This window comes from Balaenoptera ricei, chromosome 3 (genome assembly GCF_028023285.1).
Source record: "Balaenoptera ricei isolate mBalRic1 chromosome 3, mBalRic1.hap2, whole genome shotgun sequence".
Lineage (NCBI taxonomy): Eukaryota > Metazoa > Chordata > Mammalia > Artiodactyla > Balaenopteridae > Balaenoptera > Balaenoptera ricei.
Genome location: NC_082641.1, coordinates 76,723,424 through 76,750,536, shown reverse-complemented (window position 1 = coordinate 76,750,536; position 27,113 = coordinate 76,723,424). Strand labels below are relative to the sequence as shown.

Below are 27,113 nucleotides of genomic sequence, written 5' to 3'. Positions count from 1 at the left end.
TTAGTCTATCTGAAAACTGCCAGAGATGGATACCGTAGTATCTTTTCTCTTTTTCTAAAAACACACATTATGAAATATTTCAAAAATACACTCAGGGACTTCCCTGGTGGCGCAGTGGTTAAGAATCCGCCTGCCGATGCAGGGAACACGGGTTTGAGCCCTGGCCCGGGAAGATTGCACATGCCGCAGAGCAACTAAGCCCATGTGCCACAACTACTGAGCCAGCGCTCTAGAGCCCACGAGCCAGAACTGCTGAGCTCATGTGCCACAACTCCTGAAGCCCGCGTGCCTAGAGCCTGTGCTCTGCAACGAGAAGCCCCCGCTCGCCGCAACAAGAGAAAAGCCCGTGCGCATCAACGAAGACCCAATGCAGCCAAAAATAAATAAATAAATAAATTTATAAAAACAAAAATACACTCAGAAGTAGACGAGTATCACCCAGCTCATCTGTATTCCTACCACTTTCCTGGGAACCTTCCCCGAGATTCCCAACAGACCCAATTATTTTGTAATTAAACCTGGGTATCTGTTTATTAAAAAGTCTACTTTTAAGCTGCCTGAATTCCATTTCCTGTAGCATCAATTAATTCATCCAAACATTTATTAAGCACTTATTATGTTCCAGACATTATAAGCACTGAGGAGGGAGATGTTTAACACTGAGCATCTACTCTTCTGAAAGTTGGAGGCTGCATACACTGTTGGTGGGAATGTAAACTGGTGTAGCCACTATGGAAACCAGTATGGAGATCCCTCAAAAAATTAAAAGCAGTACTACCATAAGATCCAGCTATCCCACTTCTGGGCATTTATCCAAGAATATGAAAACACTAATTTGAAAAGATATGCGCACTCTTCTGTTTATTGCAGCATTATTTACACTAGCCAAAATATGGAAACAATCTTAAGTGCCCATCAACAAATGAATAAATCAAAATGTGATACACACACACAAACACACACACACAAAGGAATACTATTCAGACATAAAAAAGAAAAAAATCTTGCCATTTGTGACAACATGGATAGATCTTGAGAGTATTATGTTAAGTGAAACAAGTCAGACTGAGAAAGACACATACCCTATGATTTCACTCTTATGTGGGATATAAAAAACAAACAAACAAATGACCAAAATGATTGAGCAAACCAGACCAAACCAAAACAAACACAGATATGAATAGAGTAGTGGTTACCAGAGGGGAAGGGGTAGAGGGGTGGGTGGAGAGAAGGGGATCAACTGTATGGTGACAAATGGAAACTCAATTTTTGCTGGTGAGCACACTGTAGGTATACAGAAATAGAAATATAATGTTGTACACATGCAACAAATATAATGTTACAAACCAATGTTACCACAATAATAATAAAAAAAGTCAGAGGCTGATTTAAGTGAAAAACTTAACTCAAAGGAAAGGGCAAGAGATAGGAAGTGGCATTTGACTTGCATTTTAAAGGATAATTAGGAGAGGCCAGGTATTTATAGGGTGGCAAGAATGGAGGTTTATATAGGCAGAGAAAACATAAGAGCAAAGGGATAAGAAATGAAAATAGTTCAGTCATTGGGCACGCCTGGGAAAATGATGAAGAATGGAGACATACATAGGGCTAAATCATGAAGGGTCTTACATGTTTTGCTAAGGAATTTAAAATGTTTTCTACAGGTGATATGTGTGTTAATGAAGGACTTTTATCTGGGAAATGAAAAGACCACTGTGGAAAGAGCATACTGGTGTACTTTGGAAGATAAAGGGAAAAAGTAGGATCAAGATCAATAAAGCGGATATTGCCAACAGTTTACATAAGAAGCAATGAAGGCTTTTTAAATAAAGGTGATGACAGCGAAGGAAGAAACAGATTTGTAAATTAGGAAGAATGGCAAATATGTAAACCATATATCCTCACATCCTACACCTATGCTGGGACAGTACTGTGTTAGAATGGTGTTTATACCTTCAAAAGTGTGGGAACTGTTATTTTATCTTTTTACCCCTGAAACATAGCACAATGCCTGGCTCCCAGTAACTACTCAGTAACATTTTTTGAAGAATAAATAAATGCATGAGAGCTAGCTGATTAGTTTCCTTCAAATATAACACAACCAAGAAGGTAGGTAAATCCCTATGATCTCAAAGAGGTAACCACAGATCTAGCTTTTGCCTGGCTAGTCAAGTATCCTTTCTCTTACTATTATGGACCCCCCTAAAACTGAACACTTGGATAAAAATAAAGTACTACAAGACAAAGGAAGGTTATCAGATACAGAGAGCTATCAGAGAAGACATAGAAAAATGATTACTTCTGTTTGAGAGAAAGAAGCAGAAATAGGAGGGATTTCTGAAGAGATTAACATATGGAAGACAAAGGAAGGACCTAGGCAGATGACAGCATGTGCAGAGGCATGAAAGAGATGACATATTTAGGAAACATTAAGTTCAGTTTCAAAATTCAAATTTCTAGCTGAAAAAATATAACAGAAACACTAAAACAGATATTGTATACAGTTACAAATGTTTATACTGTTGATGACCAAAATTTGATGATATTCATATCCAATAAATTCATTTTCTTAATTTTTAAAATATGCAAACTTATTTTGTTAAAAAATAAAATAAAAACAAATAATGATTTGGCATTCCTGTGAGTCCATTTCACATATTTATTCAACAATTTTTTTTAATAAAATGATTGACAAACATGACCAATTTAGACTTGGCCTTTGTAATAAATGCAACACACAAACATTACACACACACACAAATTTTTTTTAAAAAGAAATGTACTTCTTTTATCAGTATCTAAAAAATACATAGCAGAACCCTGACTATATGAAACTTAACATCCTCAACATGTGAAATTCCTTACCTGATAAGCACTTCTATTAGAGACCATGCCCCTTTCATACAAGTTGGACACTGAAACAACTCTAAGTAATATCTTGACATGGCTGGGGACTTCCAAGGAGGGTGAAGGTGAAGAAGAGCTGACAATATATGAAAGTATCGACCAGAAAACGTATCTATGTTATCCTATTATTTAAAAATAAACAAACAAATAAAACACAATAGCTAAAAGTACAGTTTTACCAGCTAATTTAGTTTAAAACTATAATACCCAGACCTAACTTTCTTGGCAAAAATACGTGTTTGGACAAAGGAGAACAGATGGAAGCATGATGTTTAGCTAATTAAATATTGCAACTGAGAGAGAGGCACACTCTAAATATGTATCTACATATTAGATAATCCTAGCTATTGGGACTAATCTATGTCAAATGTCCATTTTACTTCTCATGATTATAGTGTGATTAAAAGAGTTCCCAAATGTGACCTGAAATGAACTGAAGAAACTTTACATGTAACATTCTGACTTAGCACCAACATTAGTCTGACATAGCTTAAACCTGTTGTTTCTTCAAATTGTCACCTCGATTAAGAATATGACTAGAAATCTACCTTTGAAAAGCTGTTCCTATTGGTTTTCACAATAGGAACAAGGAGTAAGTTCAGTGTCTACATATACTATGAATAAAAATCATTACCAATGTACTAAATGAGTAATTTACTAAATGACATTCTAGATCCTTATAATTTGATTTTTACATTAGATACTTTACTGCCACAGAAAAAAATTCTGAGAAAATATTAAGTTAAAACACTCAGAGTAATACCTAGTATAGAGTTTAAAAACAGAAAAGAAATGGTAATAAATAGGTACTGCATTTATTATTAAATGAGGAAAAGAAATAATGGAGAGAGAAAATAAACTATAAACTTACAAAAACTGAGAAAGTGTTCATAGTTTAACATTCTTTGAAAGACTATAAAACCCATAAGACTGCTCTTACCTGTAGAATGTTCTCTAGAAGAGCGTGAAGAAGGCAAACAGGAGGGATATAATGTGATTGCAAAGAGGAAAGTTCCTCAATTGCTTCTTTAAAAAACTGTCCTTCTATGAGGCTTTCAATTAAATTTAATACACCTCTGGGAAATTCAGCATTTTTAACCTAAGAAAGGAAAGATTCTATGACTCAAAGAAAAGAAGGGGAAAATTCTGAGATGAAATTTTGAATTAGCAAGGAGCCTGAATTTCCTCATCTGTAAAATGAACAATCCCTGCCCTCACTACTTCACTAGGTTGTTATGTGGGTCCAAAAGAATGATTTGTATGAATGTGTTTTACAACAATAAAATTGCACTGCAAAACATATACATTATTGTTTTATTTATTATTCTCTGTCGCCTTGAATAGTAAGAGGAAACACTACCTCTAAAAGGAAACTTTAAAAGGCATTTGCAAAGTCGGACTGATAATGAGACTTCAGTTGGAGGTACAACCACACATAGTTTTAATTTAGATGCAAAATTACTTTTTGGTGTTCTTTTAAACTTATAAGCAAACTATGTCTATTAACATATACTACATATATTAAGATGTCATCAAGCAGAATCAGTATTTGTAAAAAGTGACAACTGCTATAGTACCATAAAATTACTCTGAAGATGCACATTAATAAAACTCGAAGAGTTCCACAAAATACAGCCTCCTTGGTCAAAATATTTTTAACAATAAAAGTGACTCCTTTGACCTAGTTGAGAATCAAGAATACTCTGAAAGACTCATGGACTAAAACAATCAATTGTAAAGGAATGAATAATGATATAAAGAAAATAATATACTCATAAATATTACACTGAAAATTTAATCTAGAAGTAGTAATTATGAAACCTATGAAATGTATGAATAGGGATACATAACTCACCTGTGATGAGCACAAGGTAAGTTTTTAATTCTTCTTATCAATTTTTATTACTGTATAGAATTTTTTTTGGAGCTTTGATAGAATACTATTTTTCTTTTTCACTTCTGATTAGAGAAACTACACTTCAAATTTGATAAGAAGCTTTGTCTTGCTGACAACACATACCTTTATATCAAAACAACTAATAATAAAACATAAAGCTTCTTTTTGCCCCCATTAGCACCCTACTCCAAATTTCTTACCTCAACATTGTATACTGGTTGTTTATCTATTCTAATGCAGCTGTATCTTATAGCCTACAAAACAGAAACCATTAATTAAAATTAAACATTTTTAGGTCAAAAAATACAGTTCAGCTTACAAAGCATAAAACCTTGGCCAAACTTACAAAACAGATTCAGGAAGACATTAATAGATATAAATGATCTGATTCTCATGTTTAACTAGGGACCTCCATCATTTTAGGGTAATGGCACTCTCATGAGAATGAACAGCCTCTACTTTCCCTTCTAAATTAAAATAATGTAAAAGGTAAAGTCATATTTACTTTGAAGACCTGAAGAGGTCCATTGTCCTTAGTATTTTAATAATTAGAAATATAAATGGAGAGAGCATTTATAAAATGCTCCTATGGACTTTTGTATAAAACTCCATAGGAGAAAAAAGGTAGTCATGTTTTGTAATATAATCACATGTAAAATCTTCCTCTACTGTAAAATACCTGTAAGTTTGTATTTGTTTAAAAGATTATACCGGAAAAATATTTGCAAACATAAAAAGAGATAATATCCTGATTATATAAAGAGTTCTAGAAGCAGTGGTATAAAACAACCTACTGAAAAAATAGAGAAGAGTACCAACAAGCGGTTGGCAGAGGAAGAAATACACAAATGGCAAGTGAAGGCATAAAATATGCTCAAACTTGCTGCTAACAGAAGAAATACAAATTAAAACAATGATAGAGGCTTGGCTTCCACTTAGGATACAGAAAGCTGAAAAGAGAGGCCTTCCCACATTATGAACAATAAAAACGTAAAATCTATGAAATGATAACTTCACCTGAACCCTTACGACAGCAGAGGTCTTAGTGCAACAAACTAAACAGAGATATGAAGAAACACCAGAGTCTCCAAGGACATGGGACATGAGCACTGATTTATCTGAGAGAGTTTAGCAGGAAGAGGAGGACTCCACTACAGTGGGTAAGAAGATTTCAGCTTAAATTTTTCACCACTTACTAAAGGCCAAGTGTGGGCCAGCATGAGAAAACGGAACCCCTGGGAATCAACAAAATGCGGGGAGTTTGCACTCAATGGCATGATCTTCTCCACGGACCTCACTGGGTGCTCATGCAAATGAAAAGAGACGGGGTGGGAGACTAAAGAAAGTCTCCCTAGTGGTAGAGGCCAAGACTTGAACAGTGGCTGCTGTGGGAAGGGCAGCAAATGTGGTTACCCTCAGGGCACACATGCAGACCCATAACCTGCTGGATAAGGAAATAGGAGAAAAATCCTTTACCCCCAGAGAGGGGCAGGAAGAGATGGTGATCCCAGATCATCCCCTATTACTTGGGGCAGGGCAAGAACACTGAAAAAGCCCTTCCCCAAAACTCAGGGAGCCTCAAAGCTTTTCTCAGACTGAGGCTGAACGAGGACAACAGAAACGGGGATCCTCCAGCCCTCATTCTCCAATAGCAGGTTAATAAGCAACAAGTTACAGCAGTTTGTAAAACACATAACTTAGCCGTAGTATCACTGAGGTATAAATGGCAGAGAATTCAGCAATTTACTAAATGTCCACATACAATAATTACTATTAACAAAAATTAATGAACTAAAAATTATTTTAAGACATATTAAACATAATGACTCATTATTATTATTACTATTATTATACATTGGTTACACTACAGAATGAGAGAAAACTATACAAAATTTTTAGTACGTCAAGTTCTACCTGAGCTCTGTATATGTGTTTCCTTAAGGCATTTTTTATGTCAGCGATATCCACATCTGTCCTGATATCCTTGGTTTTTGATTCTTTGGCATGATCAGCAAAAACAGAATTCTTCATTTCTTTCTGTATACACAAAAAAGTACTTTAGACAATGTACTAAAGAGTGTCAACACAAATGCTAAGTATCACAATGGACAACATAACACAAGAACACATTCATGCAGTGTTAACCACAGCAAAGATCCTTACAATTATACTATATAAAGATTACAGAATGAAATTCAAAAAATTAAAAACCAAATGTTTTAATTGCAAAGTTTTACCTGATATTTACATGTGCACTTTCTTAAGTACTTTTTACTTTAACCTGTTCCAAATCTTTCCTGGAACCTCTCTCTCTCTTCCTTGTTTTTTTTTTTTTTTTTTTTTTTTGGTTGCCATGTTCCCACAAAACATGATTATTTATCTTTATCATTCTTCTGAAGATCCCTCTGAATACATATAAACATGCTGTCTATACTGTAAAATAAAGTTATACTCTAGAAAAATTAACTCAAGAAGGATTCTGTTTAAAAGACAAGCTATCTTATTAATAATGGTCTGTACTATACCAGGGAAGAGCAAGATAAAAAACTAAAATTTAGATTATTTAGATTAGAATGTATTAGCCAAACTACATACACATGTATTTTTCATTTTAAGAATTTTAGCCTCTTTTGTCAGAACGTTTCTTTTCTTTTTTGTTTTAGTCAGGCAAAATAAAATATATTTGAATATCCTGATTAACTCAAATTCTTTCTGTACACATGTAAAAATATTTTCATTGTGAACCAAAGCTAATTATAACATTAATTATGAATATTACACCAGATCAAATCAAGAAGATTCTTTTCATAAGATGTACAGGTTATATTTAACACAGCAAGCAATCACAAAAATCAGATTATATGTGTAGGTGATATTAGGGAAGAGCCAAAAGAAATTAAAACTGTTTTTTGTTTTTTTCAGCTTAGCTTACAAAGTTTTACCTGATCTCTATAAACGTGCTTTCTTAAGGTACTTTTGTCATGTTCAGTGTCCTTCCTGGAATCTCTTTCTTTCTCTTTTTTGCGTTTTTTCCTCAAAGTATAATTCCTTTGAATATCTTCATCCTCTTTCTTAATTTCCTTCTAAACATATTTAGACCACAATTAAACAAATCTAAACATGAATGATATATGTTACAAAATCCACATAAATTCAAGACGAGTCTGACTTATAACACATTAAAAAAAAGTTATATACAATACGAAATCTCATTCACTGTTGGAGTGGGTATACGTTAGTAAAATATTTTGGAAAACAGTTGTTCATTATCTAGTAGACTTGAACATACACAGTTCTTATAACCCAGAATTCTCTTAGGGATATATCCTAAGCTAGAGGAAGTCTTGAACATGTGCACCAAAAGTAATGTAAGAAAAGGTTCATAATATTCATGGCAGAAATGCTCACAGTTACAAAAACCAATCAATCCATCAAAAACAAACCAATAAAAAGAAACCAAAATATTTATCAATAGTAAAATGGATAAAAGGTATAACTGTGAAACAATTAAACATATACATCCACAAAAAAGTAAGTCACAGAAGATTATAAATACCACAAACTAGAAAAGTTCATTAAGAGGCAAAACTAAACAATGTATTGGTAGGGATACATATGTAGGTGGTAAAACTATAATGAAAAACAAGAAAATATTAAAACAAATTCCAAAACAGAGGTTACCTATCATGGGTAAGAGGAAGAAAAAGGGATGCAGTTTGGAAATGACATAGCAGAATCTTAAAAAGCTGGGAATGCTCTATTTCTTAACCTAGCTGGTAGGTACATAGCACTCATTTTCGTACTCTTTCAAAAATTATACACAAATGCTTTATAAACACATATAATGTATACATAATTCAGAAGAAACAACTTCATAACTGGCATTATTAGAAAAGAGTGTAAAATATAAATAAATTACTTTTAATTTGGAAGGTCTTACCTGATTTCCATATGTATGCCTTCCTAAGGCATTTCTCATTTTAACAAATTTCAAATCTTTACTAGAATCTCTGTATTTTTCTTTTCTGTGATGTTCAGTTAAAATAGAATGAACATTAACATCTTCATCATGATTTTTCACTTCTTTCTGCATGTTTATAAAAATACTTTAGTTAGACTATAGATTAGCCATAGCCTCAACACAACCAATGCAAGTCACAACAAAAAAAACTCAGGAACGTAGGCTTTATGAAACATACACATGAGACTAAATATAATAAAGAGCATTATGAATTATATTACATTTTAGTTATACTAAGATAAAAGAGAAAAATAAAGATTTTTAGTTCTTAAAGTTTATACTGTGTTTACAAACATTTAATTTAGGTATATTGTTAACTTACTCTTTCTTGGAATCTCTGCCTTTTAAAAAATTTGTCATGATTAGTCAAAAGAGATTTGGTTATCTTCATTATTTTCTTTTATTTTTCCAAATGTTTGTGAAAATAATTTAGGCTCTACATCAAATAGAGTCTTGCCATTAGGCATATCAAATGAAACATCTCAGAAAATCTTTGTATAGGAAATAGGTAAAACGGATAAGAAGTATTGCAAACCATATTGTTTATTCTTTACACTAAGAAATTTATTTAAAAAAATAGAAATTGTGACCTGAATTTGATATACATTCTCCTGAGTTCTAAAAGGAACTCAAGATGTTTACAGATGTATTCTTTTTACTTTTTTTTAAATTTAGATATAGTTGATGTACCATATTATATAAGTTACAGGTATACAATGTAGGGATGCACAATTTTTAAATGTTATACTCAACTTATAGTTATTATAAAATACCGGCTATATTTCCTGTCTTGTACAACATATCCTTGTAGCTTATTTATTTTATGCCTAATAGTTTATACCTCTTAGTCCCCTACCCCTATATTGCCCCCTCCCAGCTATTCCCTCTCCCCACTGGTAACCACTAGTTTGTTCTCCATATCTGTGAGTCCATTTTAATTTTGTAATATTCAGTGGTTTTATTTTTTAGATTCCACATATAAATTATATCATACAGTATTTGTCTTTCTCTGCTTGACTTATTCCACTTAGTATAATACCTCCAAGTCCATCCATGTTGTTGCAAATGGCAAAATTTCATTTTTTATGGCTGAGTAGTATTCCACCATATCTATATGTCTATACAGATATACAGATCTCCCATCTTCTTTATCCATTCATTTGTTGATGGACACTTAGGTTGCTTCCATATCATGGCAATTGTAAATAATGCTGCTATAAACACTGGTATGCTTGGATATTTTGAAACTAGTGTTTTCCTTTTTTTCTGATATGTACCCAGGAATGAAATTGCTGCGTCATATGGTAGTTCTACTTTTAGTTTTGTTGTTTTTTTTTTAGAAACTGCCATACTATTTTCCACAGTGGGTGCACCAATTTATATTCCCATCAACAGTGTACGAGGGTTCTGTTTTCTCTACATCCTCACCAATATTTGTTATTTGTGGTTTTTTCCATGATAGCCATTCCGACAGATGTGAAGTGATATCTCATTGTGGATTTAATTTGCATTTCTCTGATGATTAACGATGTTGAGCATCTTTTCATACACCTGCTGGCCATCTGTATGCCTTCTTTAGAAAAATGTCTTTTCAGGTCTTCTGCCCATTTTTTAATTGGGTTGTTTTTTTGGTGTTGAGATGTATGACCTGTTTATTTATTTTGGCTATTAACCCCTTATTGGTCATATCATTAGCAAATATATTCTCTCATTCAGTAGGCTGTCTTTTCATTTTGTCGATGGTTTACTTTGTTTTGTGAAAGCTTTTAAGTCTAATCAGGTATCATTTATTTATTTTCGCTTTTATTTCCTGGGCTTTAGGATACAGATTCAAAAAAAATACTGTGACAATTTATGTCAAAGAGTGTTATGCCTATATTCTCTTCTGGGAGTTTTATGGTTTTAGGGCTTACATTTAAGTCTTTTATATATTTTGAGTTTATTTTTGGACATAATGTGAGGAAATGTTCTAATCTTATTGTTTTATATTTAACTGTCCAGTCTTTCCAGCATCACTTGTTGAAGAGACTGTCTTTTCACCATTCCATATTCTTGCCTCCTTTGTTGTAGATTCATTGAGCATAACTGTGTGGACTTACTTCTGGGCTCTCTACTCTGTTCCAATGATCTATGTGTCTGTTTTTGGGCCAGTACCATACTGTTTTGATTACTGTAGCTTTGTAGTATAGTCGGATGTAGTATCGTCCGAAGTCAGGGAGCATGATTCCTTTGGCTCTGTTCTTCTTTCTCAAGAGTGTTTTGGCTATCGGGATCTATTGTGTTTCCATTCAAATTTCAAAATTATTTGGTCTACTTCTGTGAAAAATGCCCTTGGTATTTTGATAGGGATGGCACTGAATCTGTAGATTGCCTTGGTTAGTATGGTCATTTTTAACAATATTAATTCTTCCAATCCATGAACATGGGATATCTTCCCATTTGTTTGTGTTGGCTTCAATTTCTTTCATCAGTATCTTACAGTTTTCTGAGCATTGGTTTTTTACCTCCTTAGGTAGGTTTACTCCCAGGTATTTTCTTCTTTTTGATGCAATGGTAAATGGGATTGTTTCCTTAATTTCTCTTTCTGATAGTTTGTTAGTACATAGACATGCAGATTTCTGTATATTAATTTTGTATTCTGCAACTTTACAGAATTCATTACTGAGCTCTAGCAGTTTGCTGATGGCATCTTTAGGATATTCTATGTATAGTACCATGTCATCTGCAAACAGTGAGAATTTTACATCTTCCTTTTCAATTTGGATTCCTTTTATTTCTTTTTCTTCTCTGATTGCCATGGTTAGGACTTCCAATACTGTGTTAAATAAAAGTAGTGAGGGTAGGCATCCTTGTTTTGTTTCTGATCTTAGAGGAAATGCTTTCAGCTTTTTCCCATTGAATATGATGTTAGCTGTGGGTTGGTCATATGTGGCCTTTATTACGTTGAGGTATGTTCCCTCTATGCCCACTTTCTACAGAGTTTTTAACATAAATGGATGTTGAAGCTTTTTCTGTACCTATCGAGATGATCATATGCTTTTTATTCTTCAATTTGTTAATGTGTTGTATCACACTGATTGATTCCTGGTATTGAAAAATCCTTGCAACTCTGGGATAAATCCCACTTGATCATGGCATATGATCCTTTTAATGTACTGTTGGATTCAGTTTGTCAATATTTTATTGAGGATTTTTGCATCTATATTCATTAGTGATATTAGCCTGTAATTTTTTTTGTGATACCATTGTCTGGTTTTGGTAACAGGGTGATGCTGGCCTCATAGAATGAGTTTGGAAGCATTCCTTCCTCAGCAATTCTCTGGAGTATTTTGAGAAGGATAAGTGTTAACTCTTCTCTAAATGTTTGGTAGCATTCACCTGTGAAGCTATCTGGCCCTGGACTTTTGTTTGTTGGGAGATTTTTAACTACTGACTCAGTTCCATTACTGGTAATTGGTCTGTTCACATTTTCTATTTCTTCCTGGCTCAGTCTTGGTAGATTGTACATTTCTAGGTATTTGTCCATTTCTTCTGGGTTGTCCATTTTATTGGCATATAGTTGTTCGTAGTAGTCTCTTATGATCTTCTGTATTTCTGTGGTGTCAGTTGTCTTTTTCATTTCCAATTTTATTGATTTGGGCCCTCTTTCTTTCTTGATGAGTCCAGCTAAAGGTTTATCAATTTTGTTTATCTTTTCAAAGAAGTAGCTTTTAGTTTCATTGAGCTTTTCTATTGTTTTTTAAGTTTGTATTTCATTTATTTCTGCTCTGATCTTCATGATTTCATTCCTTCTACTAACTTCGGGTTTGTTTGTTCTTCTTTTTCTAGTTCCTTTAGGTGTAAGGTCAGGTTTTTTATTTGAGATTTTTCTTGTGTCCTGAGGTAAGCTTGTATTGCTATAAACTTCCCTCTTAGAATGTACTTTGCTGCCTTCTACTGATTTTAGATCACCATGCTTTTGTTTCCATCTGTCTCCAGGTATTTTTTCGATTTCCTCTTTGCTTTCTTCAGTGAGTCACTGATTGTTTAGTAGCATTTTTTAGCATCCATGTGTTTGTGTTTTTTGAATTTTATTCTTGTAGTTGATTTCTAGTCTCATAGCATTGTGGTTGGAAAAGTTGCCAGATAAGATTTCAATTTTCTTAAATTTACTGACGTTTGTTTTGTGGCCTAGGCTGGAGGATGTTTAATGTGCACTTGAAAAGAATGTGTATTCTGCTGCCTTTTGACAAAATGCTCTATATACACATATCTACTAAGTCCATTTGGTTTAATGTGTTATTTAAAGCTAGTGTTTCCATATTGATTTTCTGTCTGGATGATCTTTCCGTTGATGTAGGTGGGGTGTTAAAGTCCCCTCCTATTATTGTATTGATATTACTGTCAAGTTCTCCCTTTTGTTTGTTAATATTTGCTTTATGTATTTAGGTGGTCCTATGTTTCTCCCTTTTGTTTGTTAATATTTGCTTTATGTATTTAGGTGGTCCTATGTTGGGTGCATATACATTTACAATTGTTATATCTTCTTCTTGGATTGATCCCTTGATCATTATATAATGTCCTCCTTTATCTCATAACAATCTTTTGTTTTTCCGGCACGTACTTTAAATTTATTTATTTATTTATTTTTGGGTGTGTTGGGTCTTCGTTTCTGTGTGAGGGCTTTCTCTAGTTGCGGCAAGCGGGGTCCACTCTTCATCGCGGTGCGCGGGCCTCTCACTGTCGCGGCCTCTTGTTGCGGAGCACAGGCTCCAGATGCGCAGGCTCAGTAGTTGTGGCTCATGGGCCCATTTGCTCTGCAGCATGTGGGATCGTCCCAGATCAGGGCTCGAACCCGTGTCCCCTGCATTGGCAGGCAGACTCTCAACCCCTGTGCCACCAGGGAAGCCCAACAATCTTTAAAGTCTATTTTGTGTGATGTAACTGTTGCTATGCTGGCTTTCTTTTGATTTCAATTTGCATGGAATATCTTTTTCCATCCCCTCACTTTGTCTGTGTATGTCATTAATCTGAAGTGAGTCTCTTTTTGGCAGCATATATATGGGTTTTGTTTTTGTATGCATTCAGCTACTCTGTCTTTTGATTGAAGCATTTTATACACAACCTCTTGAGTTCTAAAACTCAAGATGTTTACAGATGTATTTTAATAATTTCCCTATCTTTCATAAAATCTCCATTTTTTTATGTTAAATAAAACTAAATTTATTTAATAACTCCATTATTTTACATCCTTTCTATATGTAAAAAATGTTATACTGTGGCTTATAACGCATATTTCAACAGACATGAACTCAAAAGCCTCTTATTAAGATCATGTACATGTAGTTAATCATAGAAAATCGTCTAAGTCACATAAATATCAACTGTATTTTGAAAAAGCTAGAGAAAATCGCAAAAATACTTTAATCTCTTGGAAAGTTTTATTTACACTCTCCATATGTGATTTTGTAAGGTACTGCTCAGTCGAAGAAGTTCCAAATTGTTCCTAGAATTCTCTTTGTAAAATTTGACAGATGCAGTAAAAACATTTTAATTTCTTTCTAATCACATTTAAAAATATTTTAGTTTAGACTAAGTAATAATAATTACTAGGCTAATGATTTGGTAAACCAATTAGAGTCTCTTTTATAAAAACAGTATGAAACTGAACATAACTGAACATCAGGTCTTCTAGGGTAGAACTAATAATGTCTTTTTTGGTTGCTCCTACTAACTGAAAAATTTCAGTTGAGAGCCACATATATGCTTTCTTAATGTACTTTTCACTGCTCCAAGTTCAGAGTCCTTCATGTTTTTTTGTTTTCCATATTTAATCCAACTGGAATTCACTTGTGCCATTTAAAAAAACTTGATCTATATGCAGTAAAATACTTGAATTTAGACCATGAATATGAATACATATATTGATGAATCCTTTGTAAGACACACGTTACATTCAACATACCAAGTTGTTTTAAGTAATTACCATGTGTTGAGAACACACTATGTATTAGGAACTGTGAATCTCCATATGCACATATATATTATTTCTATAAGAGCCTCAAAATAGAGACATGGACAATATCCCAATACGTTCAAATTATAGACTGTAAATCAGAGCTGGGTTCAAATACCAGCTCTGTGATTCCAAAGTCATTATTTCCACCAAATAATGCCTTTCACAAATTTTGTAAGAAAAATCAGAAATGTAAGATTTTTTTAGAGTATAAAGTGTTACCTGGGTTCTGCACATCATCTCTTTTAAGGCACCTTTCATTTCAAGAAATCCCATATCTTTCCTGAAATCTTTGTTTTTTTCTTGATTGCTATGGTTATTCCAAACAGAACTGGTTTGGGAATCTTCATCATTCTGAATTTCTTTCTGTATGTATGTAAAAATGGTTTAGGCAATCAATTAAGTATGATTTCAACATTATGTACTCTTTATGGTATCCAACTTTATAAATGCAAAATATTTTGGTAGTCAAACAAGTAGGTATAAGAATGCACTCTTCTAAATCAAAGGTTATTAAACACTAGTAAGTTCCCTGAAGGGAAAAAAATCATTACAACAAAGGTCCCAAATAATAAAATAATAATAATGTATCTCAAGAAAAGCTAATGCTCTGTTGGTCTAGTAACAAGCAACCCTTTTTAGGAATAATCATGAACAAAACTATTTTATCTAGTCCTTTACCAAGTTAAAGTTACAGTCTACTTCAACATTTTCTGATTATAGATTTCTCAGATTATTTTTCAGCTTTTTACTAGTAAGACTTCTTATTTGCACATCTATCATACAGAGAAGAAAATAGGCTAATAGTTGAATTCACAGCTCTTATTTTACTTGAACATTAGTAAGCAATTATCTTCACCTAACTCTATCTCAAACACATTTATTTCTCTTGCTAAGAAATCCAAACTGAATTTTTAACTACCTACCAATAATAATTTAAAATATAGTTGCATATGTACTTATACATAAAATTCTTGAAGTTTAGTAAGATAAAGAATTGAGAGTAAAGATGAATTCAAGTACTTGTTACGCAAGAGTATTCAGAGATTCACCATCTTTACACAAAGAGACTGGAGAATCATTGTCCTCCTAGGGAACAATCATGATATAGCTGAAATGTGGTTAAGGCCTATGGTGTGATTTTTGGTTCCCTTTCACTTGTACTGGGCTTCCTATATGGATGTGAGGGCCCTTTAGCAGCCTGCAATCTTGCAACCAGACAACAATCCCTGAGAGTAGCTGATTAAATTTCTTCAGTTACTCAGAAAAGTGAAATTGAAAACCATGAAAAATGAAGACTTTTCTTCTGTCTTATTCCTGGAATCAAAGAAAGTATTACTCTGAATGTACAATTTCCATTAAGGACAACTTTAATGGGGATAAACTGAGTTTCTGGCTTCAAATTTCACATGGTTGACAAAGAGGATAAATCCTCAGGCTTAGATCATCAAGAAATGTCTAAAATACAGGATGAATTAATCCCATATAGTTTCCAGAATACATACGCAAAAGAACATACCATTATCATTAGCAACTAGGGAAGAACACACTGTTTTCTAATTCTGAGTATTAAGATGCTATATACTGATCTGTGAATTAGAATGTATGATTCAAGTACCCTATTTAAGTTAAATAATTAAAAATCACAACGTGATAAACCATGACATTTGGAAAATTTTTAAAAATAATCTATTTTCTATAGCACTAAACAAATGATCAACATATAATTGTCTCCAAGCCACACTCTCTCTAACCAGCTACTCTTATGAAAGATATGGGCAGTATTTATCTGTAAATATTCATTACTTATTCCTTATTTTATAAAATTTTAGTGCCAACAATACACTAGGCATGGTGTTAGTTGTTTGTCTCCTATATGATCTAGGAAAAGAGCACCATGTCTAATCTCCCTTATATAGTATAATGCTATGTTACAAACAGATGACCAAAAGCCTACTAATTCAGTAAATTATTCTATTACCTAAGATAGGGCAGCACAGTGTGGAAATGATAGTTGCCCTGGCTTCTGATTCACATATTTGACTTTGATTTCTATCTTAAAATAGGTATGGATATGCTTTGGTCTCAGGTCTTATTCCTTGATTCAGCCATGGCATTTGCCACACAACTTGAATGAATTCACAAGACTGGATGGAGAGCCAGAGAGGTCAAGTAATTAGAAGAAGCATCTTTTGAGTACTCTACATGGTTCTTTTTTTTGGGGGGGCCACACTGCGTGGCTTGTGGGATCTTAGTTCCCCAACCAGGAATCGAACCCGGGCCCCCTGAAGTGGAAGCACCAAGTCCTAACCATTGGACCACTAGGGAATTCCCAGAGTGTTCTACATGGTTCTTAACTAGACTGACTACTAGCATATGGTAATCTCTACAGCATTAAGTATTTTTAACTACCCAGAAAGAGACCTTCCTATTATCAAGGAAACCTAATAATACTCGAAATGAGAAAAGTAAAGGGAGACTTGAGGAGAGCAGCCTTAAAATTTTTTGAGTGCTTGGTCTTAAATTTTTGGTCTGACATACGATAGTTGTGAGATCATGGGAAAATTATTAAATTTGATTATACATCATTTCACTAACTGTAAAATGAGGCCATAGTGCATACCACACAGGAACGTAAGGTTTAAAATAAGATTAAGTGTGTAAAGTGCTTAGCATAGTGCATGACACACAGTAATCACTCAATAAATAATGGCTTAGAGTAACAGTTGTATAACAACCAAAGTAAGGTAAGTATTACCTTCTACATGCAAAGGAAGAAATTCGGTCACAGAATAAATGACTTCCCTATGGTTAAAGAAGTAATAAGTTACAAATCTAGGTCAACAATTAGTTGATCTGGAACAAAAAGTGTATGTTTTTTCAATTACTACTATATTTCCATGAGACTTTTCTGTGGATCATTTTATTTCTTGGACAGATAATCAAAAGAAGTTCTGAGTATTCCTAAGTATTCTCTCCTTTTTGTGACATCTTCCTTGGGCCAAACAATTTAGATACATTAGTCACTTGCTCTTCTGTATTTCTATACCTTGCACATGATTTTACCAATGCACAATACACACTAAACTGCAATTACCAGTTTCCACATTCTGTTTTCACCACATTTTGTTTTTGAAGTCTGGCAGGTGGTCTTATTCATTTTCTATAGTGCATAGCATAATGCCTGGTACAGCAAATGCCTTCAGCAAGTATCTATAAACCTGGACTAAATAATTCCTGATTCTGTTACTAAGTGGCTTTCCAAAAAGTTAAGTAGGTTAAACACAACTATTTTTTAAACAATTGCTCAATTGTTACTTTTGACTCAGTCATTTTATATGGCAACTCTTTTTAGAGGACACTTCAGAATCCATCTAATGAGGAATGTATTATATTCTATGCCAAAGAGGTAGAAGAAAAGCAAGACATCAAAATGAAGTTAACTATCTTATCCTCAGAAGGGATGACAAAATGTCTCCCTTATTTAGAATGAATGGTTATGAACTAACTCTAAGCTGTCTAATCTAGAGCTTATAAAACAATGTATTCTAAAAACAAATATACGTTAGAGATTGTCTATTATTTTTGCTTGATATACTAATTCCTCTAGTACTTCAGCAGCTGAATCTGATTGTGTCAGATTACTGTAAAATATGATTATGGAGAAAGCATAATACATATTACATTTTGTTCATTTCTTTCTATAGAGAAGGGAAATTCAGATACTTTTTCTAATTTAGTTAAGAATGGTTTTCATTCTGTTGAGAGTTAATACTACCTATAAACTGTTCAGTTAGGTAGATCAGATAGGATGCTTTAGGCTGCAAGTAATAGAAAACCAATGCAAATTAACGTAAACAACATGGAAATTGTTACCTCACAGAATGGCAATATGGTCCATTGCTAAGTCAGGTTTCAGGGTTGATTAATCCAGCAACTCAAGTATCTCTACAAGAGTCTACATTCTGTCTCTACACTTTGCTGTCTACAAGATTGGTTTCAACCTAAGGCTACTTCTCCTCATGGTCAAAGAATGGCTGCCAGTAGTAATTAAGGTTTCATTTCATTTTTCCATGTTTACACCTAGCAGATGCCAGGCTGCCAGAGGCTCTTTTCAGAATGAGAAAGAAACTTCCCAGAAGCTCTTACATACCTCTCTTCATGTCCCATGAATCAGAACTGGTTGACATGCCCATTCCTAGACCAATCACTGTCAAGGACAATGAGATTATCCATAGTCCAAGCAGATCCATCCTCTGAACTAAGGTCAAATTTCCAATCCACACTGCCACTACTCAGTAGGGAAAGGTAATTATAGAATGATATATTACATCTACTCTTGGAATACTCAAGGGTTGTTCATAATTTCTCTACTAATCTAACAAATATAAAATGAGAACTACTCATGTGCTAGGCTTTATGCAAGATGATTCAGATATAACTATGGAAAAGATAGACATCATCCTTGATGACACAGTGCTTTTGGTTTAGGTGGGGAAAAAGACATTAACCAAGTAATCAGCCAATTAATTAATTACAACTGTGATGAGTACTATAAAGCAAAATAGTGATATCAGAACACATTAGAGGTGAACCTAACTATTTTAATAAGGGGCCAGGGAGGCTTCCTTGAAGAGGCAGCATTATAACTGCAAACTGAATAAGCAGGAAGTAGGCAGGCATAGGGAGTGAGAGAATAGCGGTAAGGACCTTTTTAGGAAGAGAAAATAGCTTTTCAGAAGACACTGAGGTAGGAAGTAGCCTAGCCTGTTTAAGAAACTGGGAAAGGCAGTTGTGTTATAGTATAGTGAGCACAGGAAAAAGTAGAGCAGGCTATAGTTGCAAAGGTAGGAGTGACAGGAACCCCATGCTAACTTAAAGCTGTATTAGAGGTTTACAACTTTATCCTAAGGGCAATGGGAAGCCATTGGACAGTTTTAAGTAGGAGAGAGACAGCATCAGAACTATTTTAGAAAGAGCATTTTAGATGTTACTTCTGGATGAAGCTGAATGGAGTAGAGAAAGAAAAGTAAGTTACTAGGAAATTAGCAAAAGTAAAGTAGAACAATAGGGAGAATCATAAGGAGTTGCTTCCAGCAGCACAGGGCAAAGAGGATGAACTCAATATGTTAATACAGAAGAGAAGCAGTTTATTCAAGAAGTATTTGAAATAAAATCAATAGGATTTGGTAATTGACAAGATGTGGGGAATAAAGGAAAGGAAGGTTTCAAGGGTGATTCCCAGATTTCTAACATAAATTATTAGACAAAAGGTTGTATAGTATCTATCAAGATGGGAAACACTGAAGAAGGAGCTAAGGTTTCCTAGAAAACCAAGGTTCAGTTTTTAGACACACTGCAGGTTCTCTTCCACCTTGAGTGACCCTTCTTAAAAATTCTTCTTTGCTTACTTTTAGAGCAATTCTTCTAGGGTTATTTCCATTCAAACTACTTAAGGAGTGGTATGTGCACCAAGTGAGATGTAGGTGGAGGAAGAGGACAGGAAAATATTTCTAAATTCTTAGAAACAGCTCCCTCTTTTCCAATGGGAAAATAACCAAACAATTCTCATATGATACCTATAGCCCACTGCTATTTTATTTATACTCTGGTTTAAAATGTTTAAAATTATTTTGTAATAAACATCACCAAAGCACTGAAAACAAAAGTAGAGACTCAAAATAAGACAAATTTTAAATTTAATAAGCAAGTTCTTTTCAAATATTTAAATAATTGAGAGCAACTGTCTTAAAAATGCCATTTTAGGGCTTCCCTGGTGGCACAGTGGTTGAGAATCTGCCTGCCAATGCAGGGCACACGGGTTTGAGCCCCGGTCCAGGAAGATCCCACATGCCGCGGAGCAACTGGGCCCATGAGCCACAATTGCTGAGCCTGCGCGTCTGGAGCCTGTGCTCCGCAATGAGAGGCTGCCATAGTGAGAGGCCTGCGCGCTGTGATGAAGAGTGGCCCCCACTTGCCGCAACTAGAGAAAGCCCTCGCACAGAAACGAAGACCCAATACAGCCATAAATAAATTAAATAAATAAATAAATAATTTAAAAAAAAATGTCATTTTAATTCTAATTGCATTTTCAAAACTCAGAACATAATTTGATTTTTATATTTCACTGTATCAATATTTTATAAAATAAACATTTAAAAATGTTTACTGGGGCTTCCCTGGTGGCGCAGTTGTTGAGAATCTGCCTGCCAATGCAGGGGACATGGGTTCGAGCCCTGGTCTGGGAGGATTCCACATGCCGCAGAGCAACTAGGCCCGTGAGCCACAATTACTGAGCCTGTGCGGCTGGAGCCTGTGCTCCGCAACAAGAGAGGCTGCGATAATGAGAGGCCCGCGCACCGCGATGAAGAGTGGCCCCCACTTGCCACAACTGGAGAAAGCCCTCACACAGAAACGAAGACCCAACACAGCCATAAATAAATAAATAAATAAATAAATAAAATTAAAAAAAAAAAAGTTTACTAATTTTTTGTTTGTTTGTTTTTTACTTACCTCTAAAAGAAAATCTCCTAGATACTGAATTGGATAAAATGGAGCCTTAAAGTTATCTTTTTCTTGTTCAGCCTTGATTCTCGCATTACTGGCAATCACATGAGTTATTTCACTTGGAGAATTTTTTGGTAAAAAAACATTTGCTTTTCCAGCCTCCAAAACTCTAAATGAAAATGTAAACAGTATAGAAAAGTATATTAAAAAGAAAGTATGTTTAGTCAAATTATCTAAATCAATTACTTCCTAGGAGTGGGAGCAGAACTTTCTGAAAGGAATTAATTCCTTTGGTCTATTTGAGTGCCACGGAGAATAACTATTGCAATGATTTCCTAAATTTTAAGTTGTTCAGAACAGATGTGTTTAAGAAATCATGCTATTCCCTCTACTTATCCATTTCTTGATATGGGAAAAGTTTTTAAGAATCAAGAATACTAAATTTCCAAGGGGGGAAAGCAACGGGGAGTGGGGGTGGAGGTGTAATAAAAAAAAAAAATAGAATACTAAGTTTATTTCCTAAGGAAAAGTCACCTCAATAAGCCAAAAAAAACAATGCAAGAATTCTAAGAAAGTATTTACCTCAGAAGACAACATACCTCCAAGGAAATCATTCTGGACCACAAAAAAATAGAACTAAAGTTGACAAACTTCTTCTAAAAAATTAGCTTTTGAAAAAGTTTAACTTTGATTTACATTAAGAAATACATTTTACATTTAGGCTCAGAAGACACACAGACACAGACACACAAGCACACACACACCCAAAAGTTTCATGAAAATTCGTTACTGCTTAGGATTTAGAAAGCCACGAGAGAACACTACTACAACCTGAGAATAAGATAAAAGCCAAATAATCCACAAAATCATAACTTTTCATGAACCCATCAGAGAACTGAGATGACAAGCCAACCAAGAAATTGAATTTCCAAAAGAGTGATAAGCACCTTTGTGAAGAGATTGGATACCCAAACTATTTCACTTTTGCCAGAGCACCGGAGAGAAGTAGCCACCATAAATGCAGGCAAGAAATGAAGGTAAAATCTTAATAAATTTAAAGGCCAAGTGTAGGCAGCATCACAGTTTAGAATAACTGAGAGTCCCTGACACATGGAAGGCCCCCCCTCAGTTGCAAGCTCTTTGCCACCAGCATCTATTAAGTATTCACAAAAAAGATTAGGGGCAGGTAACAGCAGGAACCCCACTGGTAGCGAAGGTGGGTCAGTGGGGACTGCCTGCCAACAAGAGACAGATGTAAAACCAGGCCCACTTCCCTGGATCCATCTCTCATATGAAGCAAAAGCCTTAAGTCATTTGGGTAAAGTAAGAAAGTCTTCTATTTCAGAATCCAGGAAAAGATGCACTGCTTTTGTTGTAAGAGCAGAAGTAAAACTCATCTGCCTTTGGGAAAGGGGTAGGAAAACTTCCTGCTGTGCAGCCCAAAAAAGATGGGATAAAGGATAGAAGCAAAAGCCACCTGTCCCTGGAGGAGGGGCAGGAATGCCACTTGGGCCTAGGTTCCTGCACTAATACAAAGCAGAGACCTAATGCTGGGGGAGGTGCTAGAAAGTCTCTTACCCAAGACCCTGCCCACAATACAAGGGAGAATTTGGCTGCCATGGGAAATTGAGACAGAAGCAATGGGTATATCCCAACCCCAGAGACCAAGAACATGAAGAATGCTTAAGACTAAAGCCTATCCAACAGAACGAAAACACACCAACCCTTACTCCCCAACCTAGAAATGAGTAGGAAGCAAGAGGGGAAGAATATGAAGAGCCCTTCTGTGATGAAGTGGTACAGGGACGACCAAAAGCTGAGAATGAATAAAGAACACTGATTAAAAAACCTCCAGCATCACAGGCCCCACGCTAAGCACAAGGGAACTGTAAACCACTGCTGGAATAAAATGAAATGATGTGCTGAAGATGAAAATAGCACTAACAAAACCCAAAGCCAGCTCAAAAATTGACAAGATTAACTCAACGACCCCATACTAACTGCCTTACAAGTAGGTCCATTTTTGGATATTAACATTATTCACCTCAGCCTCTACTGTTCTTCTATAGGGAATGTCTATGTATGCAAAAAAACCAAAACAAAAACACAAGACATACACAAAAATGGGAAAAAAAAAACAACAACCAAACCATTGTCAAGAGATAAAGGAATAAAGAGCACAGAGAGATGATCCACATGTTGAAAGTTTAAAAAAGTGACTTTAAAATAACTGTGAATGACATGTTAAAAGATATAATAGAATAGGTGGACAATTTGCATGAACATATGGGAAATTCAGAAGACAGTACAATCAAAAAGGTAGAATTAAGATACTATGTCAAAGAAGAATTTCTTTGATAGGCTTATCAATAGACTGCACAAAACTGAGGAAGAAATCATTGAACCTGGTAAGTCAATAGTAAGTATCCAACTGAAACACACACACACACACACACACACACATACAGGAAGGGAAATAAAAACAGAACAGAGAAAGCAAATACTGTGGAACGGAATCAAATGGTCTAAAATATGGGTAATGGATCTACAGAAGAACAACACAATAGAACAAATATTGGGTTGGCCAAAAAGTTCATTTGGGTTTTTCCATACATCTTATGGAAATAGAATCAGCAAATTGCAAATAGAATCAGCAATTATTAAAAATGGATAATACACTACAATGAAGTGGAATTTCTCTCAGGAATATAAGTTTGGTTTAACATTTAAGAATTGATCAAAATAATTTACCATATTAACAGAATAAAGGAGAAAAGTCAATTAATGGATATAAAAACTTACAGAGCAATCGATTTATAATAGCATCCCGAAATATGAAGTACACAGAATTAAATTTAACAAAATATGTGCAAGGTTTATACAACAAAAACTATATTAATGACAGAAATTTAAGAAGCCCTGGAGAGAAACAGAGTCTACTGATAGGATGACTCAATATTAAGATCTCAATTCTTCCCAATTTGATCTACAGATTCAGTACAATTTCAATAAAAATCCCAGCTTGTTTTTTTGTAGAAGTTGACAAGCTGATTCTAAAATGCATATGGAAATATAAAGGATCCAGAATCACCAAAACAATTTTGAAAAAGACAAAGTTGGAAGACTCACAAGACCTGATTTCAAGACTCACTATAACACTATAGTAACCAAAACAGTGTGTTCTTGGTGTAAGGTAGATACAGATATCAATGGAACAGTAAGAAGTTCAGAAATAGACCACACAAATATGGTCACCTCATTTTTGGACAATAGTTCCAAAGTAATTACAGAACAATTGGAACTCTCATACATTGTTAGTGGGAATGTAAAATGGTACAACAACTTGGAAAACAGTTTGGCATTTTCTCATAATGTTAAATGTACAACTGCCATCTGAGCAAGCAATTTCACTCCTGGATATTTACCCAAGAGAAATAAAAACACGTCTACGTGAAGACTAATACTCAAATGTTCATAGCCACTTTATTCATATTAGCAAAAACAAATCAAAACCAAAGAAACCCCATATGTCCATCCATGGGTGAATAAACAGACTGTGATATATACATAGAGTGGAATACTACTCAGTAACAAAAAGAAAGGAACTGCTGATACACACAACAACATGGATGAATCTCAAAAATAACGAGGCAGGCAAATGAAGCTACATCAAAGGAGTATATACAGTATGATCCCATTTATATGAACCTCGAAAAAAAACAAATCTAATGTACAGTGACAAAAAAGAAATTAGTGGTTGTTTGGTTTGGTGGTACAGAATTAAATGTACAAAAACACAAGGGAATATTTTAGGATGATGTAAATGTTACAGATCTTGATTGTAGTATGGGTAACATGGGTGCATAAATTTGTCCAAACTCATCAAAACGTACACTTAAAATCTGTGCATTTTACGGTCTATAAATTACACTTCAGTAAAGGTAACAAAAAGCCCTTAGACCACGCCCTCCCGGCAAAAAAAGTCACAGCAGTCTAAGAATACAGTTTACCCAATAAGAAGTCTTCTTAAAATGTGGTGTAAAATATAAAAAGAAATGAAATTATGATGGAAACAGTATGAACCATGAAGACTGCACTACATAAACCTAGAAAAAAGCCTTTGTTTACCGTAATACTTCACTTACAAAAAACTGTAAGTGCTTCACAACTGAAAACAAATATCTTCCAATTTAAAATAAAGATTTTACTTGAGTTTGCAAAGAAATAACATGGAAAGTGAAACAGAGACCCTGAGGATAATGCAATACTTATAAAATAGATTTTGTTCCATTAGACACATACGCTTAAAAGTGCAGAATGGCTTAACTAAGAGATCAAAGAGTAAATCATCATGGCTCATTTGGAATAAATGAATAATTGCAAAGAAATACAAAAAGGTATTTAAGCTAACCAAAATTGTTTTCACATTCACTGCTTTAGCTTCTATGAAATCTCACCTTACAAGAGAATCACTTCGTTTATCAGCTCTAACAAGGAGGACAACTTTCCATCTATGGAAGGCTCCTGGAGCACCAGTGCGTTTCAGTTCTTCACGCCATCTTTTAGGTGCAGACTGCATTTGAGGTGAATAATGGGAGTCTTTTTCAATTTTATATCCCCATTCGTAAGTTGTTTCATCAAGCCATCTGCCACTTTTGGCACTATGAATTATGTAGTCCTTAGTTAGTACCCACTTTCCTAGAAAGCAAATGAACTGTCAGTCACAAAAGAATTTTGGTTCTGATAAATGATAAACAATAAAGACCAAATATCAAATAAAATTTGGCCTTTTTCTACATTGCCAATGTTATCTTTGAACTATGTTTATTTTCCTAAATTTTTTGATAGTGAAAGGCCTACAACATCACTGAACATTGTATGTAATCTTTCCCATAATAAATAATTTTAATTCTGTTACTAAGTAAAATATAAACCAAAGGATTAATAAAATGTGGTATTACTTAAATTATGACTACTATTATTATTCACCATTTTGAGTGAGGTTTATATTCTTCCTTCTATATCAAAAACTTTTCCAATAATGTTTACAGCATTGTTACACTATATAAAACAAATTAACTGAGTTAGAGAATTTTCTAGGATATGTAATAACATTCTGATCTGGGCATCAATGATCTTTTTAAACAGGAGGGAAAATGTATGTTTTCATTTGTGGAGGTAATAATGAATCCTAATGTTTTTCTGGTAAGTTATTCTAAAAAATGGTAAATTCACCTGAGTTAAATACTGCAAAAAAAAAAAAAAGAAAAAAAAGTGGACTAATGATATGCCAAATCAATCACAGGAGAGAAAACTATAAGAGAAACATCAATGGTGACAAAGGGAGAAGACATTAAGCCCTAATTTAGGTTTATGGAATTTAAAATCTTAGAAAAATAAAATAGAATGATTGCTTCATAGCATGGATGGCAGGGGAAACAGGAGCAGAAGAACAAAAACAGTAACTCTTCCAATGATAGATCAAAGAAAAGAAACTTGACTGCAAATCGCTGAGGCTTCAACAAAAGCTTTTTTTTGGGGGGGGCATTTTATGCCAAACCTTTTTATTAAAATATTTTTTCTTACATGAAGCACTTATTAGGTGAAGTAAATATTTCTGCCTCTTTAATACTTTTTTCAAGTGTTACAAAGTTCTATTCAGAAAAACAAAGCAAAAATATTATATCAAATATTTTCAGGGACTTCCCTGGGGACGCAGTGGATAAGACTCCACACTCCCAATGCAGGGGGCCTGGTTTCGATCCCTGGTCAGGGAAATAGATCCC

General features: G+C 34.4%; 1 protein-coding gene across 2 annotated transcripts in view; it reads right to left on the bottom strand.

Annotated features, from left to right (window-relative positions):
* SLF1 (SMC5-SMC6 complex localization factor 1) overlaps positions 1-27,113 on the bottom strand; it is a 59,604-nt gene that overhangs the window by 23,124 nt on the left and 9,367 nt on the right. For both annotated transcript variants that reach the window (XM_059919390.1, XM_059919389.1), the window contains exons 4-12: positions 25,785-26,025; positions 21,334-21,496; positions 15,043-15,186; positions 8,745-8,891; positions 7,747-7,887; positions 6,719-6,841; positions 5,005-5,058; positions 3,848-4,006; positions 2,866-3,029 (exon numbers count right to left, since the gene is read on the bottom strand). In XM_059919390.1, coding sequence (XP_059775373.1) covers positions 2,866-3,029; positions 3,848-4,006; positions 5,005-5,058; positions 6,719-6,841; positions 7,747-7,887; positions 8,745-8,891; positions 15,043-15,186; positions 21,334-21,496; positions 25,785-26,025 — 1,336 coding nt within the window. The remainder of the gene's footprint in view (positions 1-2,865; positions 3,030-3,847; positions 4,007-5,004; positions 5,059-6,718; positions 6,842-7,746; positions 7,888-8,744; positions 8,892-15,042; positions 15,187-21,333; positions 21,497-25,784; positions 26,026-27,113) is intronic.